An 8,591-nucleotide genomic window follows, 5' to 3' on the forward strand; every position below is an offset into this window, starting at 1 on the left:
GGGGGAAGGGCGGGGGGAGGCGGGGGAACCACTTCCGGCCGCGTGCCCGCCCGTGGGCGTGGCCTCGCCGCCAAAAGGGGCGGAGCGAGCCGCCGCCATTTTGTGGAGAGAGAGGGAGAGAGAGCGCGGGGCCGGCAGCGCTTCACGATCCCTTCGCTCTCGTTCGGAGCAGCCGCCGCCACCATCACCACCACCGCCATGCTCTCCGCCCGCCTGGCTGCCGCCCTCGCCCGCTCCCTGCCGCGGCAGGCCGGCCTGGTGAGCACGGCGACCTGCGGACGAGGGGTTGTGTGTGGGGGGGAATGGCGGGCGCCGCCATCTTGGGGCTGAGGTGACATTGAGGGGCCGCGGCCTCCGCGCCCGGGGATCCTGGGGCTGTGTGTGGGGGGAGTCACCTCAGCGGCGGGCACGACCAGCTGCTGGGGGCTGGGGGCGCCCTCGCCCGGGAGGTTTTGGGGCTTTGGGGACGGTGTGTCCTTCCCCGGGGATGCGGGTTTGCCCATTGCTCAGGTTAGTGTCCGAAAGCTGCCAGGACCGTGTCACAGTCAGGGATTTGAGCTGCGAGGCTTTAACAGGTGGTATTTTTTTTTCCTCTGAGTTTTTCCTCCCATTTCTCTAGTATCCCCCCCATTCTTCTAGTATCTCCCCATTTTAAGCGAGGGTACAGAGGTCTCTCAGGATCTGCTCCTGGCCAATGCCCCCGGTGAAGGTGAATGGAGAGGCCTGCCCGGGCTTTCAGAAAAATAGCATTAAATGGGACTGCACTGGCAGCTTTAGCATTATAATAACCATTTAATGCATTAATATCATAGGCTTTTATTTTCATTTTTGGTATCCTGTATGTTCTAGCCATACTGAAGTTACATTTTTCTTAAGAAGGCCAACGCTTAGAACACGCACTCTTCCAGCCCAAATTATTCTGTGATTCAATGGGTTAGTGACCGAGTTAGGTTAACAGTTGGGCTGGATGGTCTTAAGGGTTTCTTCCAACCAAAATGATTCTGTGATTTCTCCCTTGTGCTGTGCCATAAAGGACGCACAGGTTTCTTTCCTTGTGCCCTAAGGCTGTGATGTTCAGTGCGAAGGAGGCAGGTGAGGGGGGATGTTGCTGCGGGAGCTGCCGCAGTGCTGTGGCAGTGACATCAGTGTGTGGTGCAGAAGAGTGCAGCGAGTAATTCACAGCAATCTCCTTTATCATCCCTCCTTGCTTTGCAATGCCAGGCTTCGTTCCGTAGCTACAACTTGCAAACAGAGCGCTGTGGGGCTCAGCTCAAAACCAAGACACGTTAAATATATAAGATCACAATCAGGAATTTCAGTGTGTTATCTCTTAATATTGTTTTGATCAAGGCAATTTCACTGTTATTGAAACAATTACTTGTTTTAGGTTTCCAGAAACACCTTGGGTGCGGCATTTGTTGCTGCAAGAAACCTCCATGCCTCCAAAACATGCTTTCAGAAAACTGGTGAGTCTGGGAGAGGTCTATTTATAAGAATTTGTTCTGTTAGACAAAAAGGAATTTGAATGTGGAGTGTGAGACGTTTGTGTGTCAGTGGACAGGACACTCAAGGACACATATGTACAGGCAGTGTTTGATAGTGAATATCCAGTGAACTTCACCTCTATAACTGTTCAAATTATGCCCAAACCAAAGGAGAGTCACATCAGCTGGCTTGCACAGCTTACCGGCTTCACAAGGATTCAATTCAGTCTTCAACTCCTGCAGAATTATTTGAAAAAATACCTCAAAGCCCAGTGTCCTTTCTCGTTTGTCACAGAATGAAGGGACAGATGACTTTCCCAGGCCTGCCTGGGTTTCACCTTGTGTCCTTGAGCGTAACTTTTGCTGCCAGCGTCTTGGTGTTTAGTGAAGGTAGCGGCACTGCATAGGTGTATTTTTGGTAGTGGTTCGTGTACAGTTTTCGAAGTGGTTTAGGATGATTAAAGGTATTATTAGAAAATAATGTTTTCACCATGTTACTGTTTCATAGCTGAGGAAATAAAAAGTTGTTGGAGGTACACTGCCAAACAAGCTGGAGGAAAATGGAGAATTCATTTTATAGCTTATATCAAGCAGCTTCCTTCTTAGACGTATTGAGTTAATTTAAATATATTTGGGTCACGAATTGTTTGACAGGGTGTTTTGATGCCTCCAGTGCAAGTAAATGCTCTGCAGGCGGAGCAAGCATGTCTGTTCTTTCTCAGATAAGGCTGATTATTTAATCTAATTGCTTTCTAGGGCAGAGACTGCAAATGGTGTGGGACATAATGACAGAAAGTGATTACTAAAGAGCCATCAATGTTGTGATTGAAGCTGGCTCGTAGTGATGAGTTGAAGCTGCTTTATTTGCTGTGAACAGAAGCTGTCATTTATCTTATGCATCCTATATAAGGAAAAGTGTTGCCTGCCAGGCCTTGCGGTGTACCTGAGCAAGGGTACCTTGGCTTGTGAATTCAGGGCAAGCTTACCGAATTCATACTGTGCCTTTAACATGCTATATCTGGTTGGAAATGTCTCTTTCCAGGTACTGCCGAGGTCTCCTCTATTCTTGAGGAGAGAATTTTGGGAGCTGACACCTCTGCTGAACTTGAGGAGACTGGTCGTGTGCTCTCAATTGGTGATGGTATTGCCCGTGTGTACGGCCTGAGAAATGTCCAAGCAGAGGAAATGGTTGAATTCTCCTCTGGACTGAAGGTAAGTTTTCACTGAAGCAGTTTGTTTAGCCTAGAAATATAGAGATGACTTTTTTAAGGGGGGCGTGAGACTGTGTTTTGAGGTACGTGTATGGACCTTTTACAGACTTCATTGCAACTTTAATAGGTTGTAACTAATTGAAATGATACTACAAAAAGCAAATGTTCTTCGAATTTGTAAGACTTTGCTTTCACTATTAGTATCTGCTTCTTGGGCAACATTTGAGCTTTGCCTTCATCTGGGAAATACAAGAACTAATTTGGCATTGGATTTTGTTTTCTTTGTTTTAGGCTGGCTTTTCTGTTCACTGTTGAATAGTAGCCTCTGCTCCAGACAGTGTGTGGTTTGCTGTTTTCTTGTAGTCCTAAGAGCAGAGTAGGGTTAAAAAGCTGTCTGAGTCTTCTGAGAGTACTGCATAATCTCTTCCAGTATTTTTAAGAACCTAATTCGCTTTAGGCAGAGAAGAAGCCAGTGCCTTTCTCTTGTCCAATTCCTAAGCAAGAGAAAAATGTTCTAATTAATCCCTGCTTATCCTTTGTGTTCTTTTTATAGAGGTAAGTGACTTAATGCTAGACTGCTGCAAGTGTAATTAATTATGTGGTATGAAGGCTTGGGCAGGTTTTTTCACCAGTGTGGAAGAACATGCAGACATTATAATTAAAAGCCGAATATTGACTCTTGCTACAAATAAGATTGAGATAAGACAATGTTAGATGATCTACACTGTACAATAGTTGTACTGCTATTAAACTGTCAAAATTTTGTAAATATTGTATGAGTTTTTTGAGGATGATGTGGTCTTTGTCTTAGGGTATGTCCTTGAATTTGGAGCCCGACAATGTTGGTGTTGTCGTGTTTGGTAACGACAGACTGATCAAGGAAGGGGACGTTGTGAAGAGGACTGGTGCCATTGTGGACGTTCCAGTTGGGGAAGAGCTGCTGGGCCGCGTTGTAGATGCCCTGGGCAATCCAATTGATGGGAAGGTGAGTGTAACGAGATGCTTACCACCTACACTTGTATATGGGTGATACAGACTGCAACAGGTTGTTTCCTCTCTTTTAGGGTCCTATTACATCTAAGACGCGTAGAAGAGTTGGCTTGAAGGCCCCTGGGATCATTCCCAGAATCTCTGTGCGTGAACCCATGCAGACAGGTATTAAGGCTGTGGACAGCTTGGTGCCAATTGGTCGTGGACAGCGTGAGCTGATCATTGGTGACAGGCAGACCGGGTAAGTTAAATGGCCAAGCTAAAAATGTTTCCTTAAGCGGAGACTAGAGTACAGCGTGTGCTGATGTACAAAGTTGAACACAGAACTCCGAAGAGGACGGGAGAACTGTAGGCAGCATAACTTACCCAGCTGTTTTTTACACAGGAAAACTTCAATTGCAATTGACACAATAATCAACCAGAAACGATTTAATGATGGAACAGACGAGAAAAAGAAGCTGTACTGTATCTATGTTGCAATTGGCCAGAAGAGATCTACTGTTGCGCAGCTGGTGAAGAGGCTCACTGATGCAGGTACAGATTTTTGGAGATGCCTGAGCCTGGCAACTACTGACATCCTATTGTCATTATAACGCTGAATGACCTCTGCTACCTGCCAGTATAGACAAAATTATCGTCATATTAGATGAATGAACTACTTGCTTTTCTGAAAAGAACATCTGGGGAAAAAAAACCCTCTTTTGCTGCATAACATTAGAAGACTTGTTTGAGGCCCCAAAACTGTTCAATTGCTTCTGGAAAAGTCACCTTCATGGTTGGTTGGTTGTTTTTTTTTTTAATGGAGAGTTCAGAGAGCTTTCTCTTGGCAGTCAGGCAGTCCTGATGACAAGTTACGTTCCACAAGTATTTATGGACTTGCCATTTGTTTCATGTGTATGCAAGTCAGTGCAAATAGCAGTTGCATGTTTAGTGGAGAGACTTTACTGCCCAAACAGACTTGGCTTCATTTTCAGAAACTGATCTTGTTGGCCAAGGCTGCATATGTAGTAGAGCTTGCAAGGATCAGGCACCTTATCTCTTGCGTGGTGGTCAAGCAGGGTCATACCTAGCAATAAATCGCCCTGACATTTTAATGACAATAATTTGTTTGGAACTGTGAAACAATATACTATCTCCTTGCAGAAGATGGACTGAATTACTTCTGAAGCTGAAGTGTGTGTTAGTGAATGTTTAAACTTCATTTTAAATGAGAAAGAAGTCAGGAAGTGTTAGACATTAGCTGCCATGAACTTGCTCTTGAAACATCTCAAGTTAGTTGAGCTAACAGATGCGTTAACCTAGTATGGGATTCTTTCCTGTAGCAATGCAGTGATGCTGCTTTGACTTTTCTTCAGCAACTGATGCTGCACATGTGTGTTGTATTTGCTGATTACAGGTGTGATGAAGTAATATACTCAGTGGTGTGTGTCTCCAATTCTTTCCAGATGCCATGAAGTACACTATTGTGGTGTCTGCCACAGCCTCTGATGCAGCACCCCTTCAGTATCTGGCTCCCTATTCAGGCTGCTCCATGGGGGAATACTTCAGAGACAACGGAAAACACGCATTGATCATCTATGATGACTTATCCAAACAGGTCAGGAAACATTGTTTATAGCCTTGTAGTCTAGCATTGGTGTTTGTAGCTGTAAGATCACCTCGGGTTTAGAAATTCAGAATTTGAAACAAGCTGCTGAAATCTCAGAGCTTGCTTTGTACCACACAGGCTGTTGCCTATCGTCAGATGTCTCTGCTGCTGCGTCGTCCACCCGGCCGTGAAGCCTACCCAGGCGATGTGTTCTACCTACACTCTCGCCTGCTGGAGAGAGCAGCCAAAATGAACGATTCCTTTGGAGGTGGCTCTCTGACCGCCTTGCCTGTCATTGAAACGCAGGCTGGTGATGTGTCTGCTTACATTCCAACCAATGTCATCTCCATCACTGATGGACAGGTGGGACTTCTTTGCATGCCAATTCTTCTGTGTAGCTTACTGGCAGGTCTCTGAGGAGGTTTCCAGGCTTCTGAGCAAGACAATAAAACAATTTTCTCCTACAGATCTTCTTGGAAACGGAGTTGTTCTACAAAGGCATCCGTCCAGCCATCAATGTGGGTCTCTCTGTGTCCCGTGTAGGTTCTGCTGCTCAGACCAGGGCTATGAAGCAGGTGAGCATGAAAGTACTGCTCCTCTTCTCACTGGAGATGAGTAGTGTGTAGGCTTTCCAACCCATTTCGCTCTAAAGAGCTGTGAATAGAGAGCAAATAAAGCTTTGCATTCCTTAGTGTTACAAAATTATAAAAGAACAAACTTCTCCCTTGCCAGCTGAGAGAGGAGTGGAGAAAGAAAAATAGTATCTGCATAAAGATGTGAGGCTGTTACATTTTCAGTTTGTTGAACTGGATACTGATCTGACTAGAGAATGCTCTTAAGTCCATGCTTTTAGTCCAGATAGGGAATTTGAGAGATTTAACATAATCTCTCTCTGTTTTAGGTAGGAATAGCATGTTTATGTTAAAAGGCCAAGCAGGCAGTTTGATTTTTAGAATTGGGTATTACCACCTGAGATTCACTTGACTGGTACGCACGGCAAAGCTGTCCAGCTGGAGATGACGTACAGACTGCTCGGCATGTTTTGAAGGTGGTCCAACAGTCTGAGCTTTGTCTTCTGTTGTAGGTGGCAGGTACCATGAAGCTCGAATTGGCTCAGTATCGTGAAGTAGCTGCCTTTGCTCAGTTCGGGTCTGATCTGGATGCTGCCACACAACAGCTGCTGAACCGTGGTGTGCGTCTGACGGAGCTCCTCAAACAAGGACAGTATGGTGAGTCTCCTGCAAATAACAAGTCCATATTTCCCATTAGTCTCTTGTGCTAACAAGGCTCGTCTTTGTGGCAGCATTAAGACATTCTGTGGAATGAATTATTTGTGTTATGCAGTTCCCATGGCTATTGAGGAACAGGTTGCAGTCATCTATGCTGGTGTAAGAGGTCACTTGGACAAGTTGGAACCCAGCAAAATCACTAAATTTGAGAGCGCTTTTCTTGCTCATGTACTGAGCCAGCACCAGGCCCTCCTCTCCACCATCAGGTATGTGATGATTTATCTTACTTCATACCAAGGGTACTGACCTGGCAGCTGGAGCGCAGGTTACGGTCTTTGAACTGTTAATTTACTGTACCATAGAACATCAGGCCTTAATCTGCTTGTACCAGACCTGGAGGTCCAGTCAGCCTTCCTATGGTCCTTGTCCTGCTGTCCCAAGCTCAGCTTCTTGTCCCCAGTCTTTACTTGGGGAAGTTGGCTGACACTTAAAATGAACCTATTTGAATTCCCCTCCTAATCTGATGCTGCAGTCACTTAATCCAGTCAGTTCCCATATTTTTGATAGCTTTAAGCTGTTACTGTGGATCGAGGGCTGCTCACTGGCTTCCCTGCTGCTGAGGGGGTGGCTAGGGGTTTCCATAGTCCTGTAAACTGGTCTTGGCTTGTTTGGTCATGATTCAAATCATGTGCCTTCTATCTCTGTGGAAGAGCTACCTACAGCTGTTTTGAAAGCATTTGTTGGCAAGCCCTTGTTCTTAAACAGGACTAAATTTAGGAGGAAAGATGTTAATGTTCGTTTCAGTGGTATAGCTTCATGCACCAGACAGAAATGTGTTAATTAATCTGCTCCTTTTGTTAGAAATTGGAAGGTTCATTTCTTGCCTTAGAGATTGACCATATTCCTGCGTCAGAAGTTTAACTAAACTCTTTTCAACAGGACCGACGGGAAGATCTCTGACCAGACAGAAGCTAAGTTGAAGGAAATAGTCACAAATTTCCTGGCTACTTTTGAGGCATAAACTCTTTAACTGTTCCCACAGACCAGGCTGGTTTTGTGCTCCTGTGCTCCAGCTCCATCAAAGACTTAAAAATATGTGCGACTTGAATGTACAGATCTCGATAATAAAAGTTTCCATGTAAAAAGGCTTGTATACTCTGTTCTAAATTATTGCTCCTTGAACAACACGTGCCTTTAAAACGACGGAGTTTAGCTTCTTTGGACACGTGCTTGCTAAAGAAACTCTGAAAAATCAGGAGGCATATTAACTGTTGGGTGGATCAAGCGCCCCGTACAAGAACGAGCAGGGGGAGCAGTTGCCTTTGTGACACAGCTGAGGGTCACTCTGCCAGTTTTGATCATTTTCACTAGACAACTTGTCTCAGGGAAAGGCACAACTGGGGAAGGAGTTGATGCTTTCTTGTCGTGGGTGGTAACTAACTGGACCTTGCAGCGTTCTGTAACGGTCTGATGCTGTGACAGAGTACATAATAGAATTGTGGAGTCAGACGACAGTTTGGGCTGGAAGGGCCCTTCCCAGCTCCCCCAGTGCCCCCCCTGCCATGAGCAGGGACATCTGCACCAGCTCAGGTTGCTCAGAGCCCCGTCCAGCCTGGCCTGGGATGTCTCCAGGGATGGTTCATCCACCACCTCTCTGGCCAACCTGGGACAGGCTCTCACCACCTCAGGGGCAACAATTTCTTCCTCATGTCCAGCCTGAATCTCCCTCCTTCAGTTTAAAACCATCACCCCTTGTCCTTCCACAACAGGCCCTGCTCCAAAGTCTGTCCCACCTTTCTCACAGGCCCCTTTTAAATACAGAAAAGCCACAATAAGGTCGTCCCAGAGCCTTATCTAGGTGGAACAAGACATTCTCTTAGAACTGTCTGTCCCATCCCGGTGCCTGGCTCTCAGAAGGTGACACCTCTCAGAACTGGCTGTCCTTGTGTCACTGAACAACTGCATATTTGCCTGTTAAAACTGGTAGAGAAATGCCACCATCCCCTGTAGCTGGCTCTGGTTCTGTCCATAAACTGTGCAATCATTACCGGTTTGGGGGCAGGTTTTATACCAGCCCATCTCTTTCATT

The 8,591-nt window shown here is 45.9% G+C and overlaps 1 protein-coding gene across 1 annotated transcript; it reads left to right on the forward strand.

Moving 5' to 3' along the window:
* The first annotated feature begins 77 nt into the window (after positions 1 to 77).
* Positions 78 to 7,647, forward strand: ATP5F1A (ATP synthase F1 subunit alpha). Its single transcript, XM_065656229.1, has 12 exons — positions 78 to 258; positions 1,388 to 1,466; positions 2,527 to 2,696; positions 3,507 to 3,680; positions 3,760 to 3,926; positions 4,071 to 4,219; positions 5,131 to 5,282; positions 5,412 to 5,636; positions 5,741 to 5,848; positions 6,358 to 6,502; positions 6,618 to 6,768; positions 7,442 to 7,647. Exons 1-12 carry the CDS (start codon positions 199 to 201, stop codon positions 7,521 to 7,523), a joined length of 1,662 nt encoding a protein of 553 aa, XP_065512301.1. The 5' UTR covers positions 78 to 198; the 3' UTR covers positions 7,524 to 7,647.
* Positions 7,648 to 8,591: the final 944 nt, after the last annotated feature.

Source organism: Caloenas nicobarica, chromosome Z, assembly GCF_036013445.1.
Source record: "Caloenas nicobarica isolate bCalNic1 chromosome Z, bCalNic1.hap1, whole genome shotgun sequence".
Taxonomy (NCBI): domain Eukaryota; kingdom Metazoa; phylum Chordata; class Aves; order Columbiformes; family Columbidae; genus Caloenas; species Caloenas nicobarica.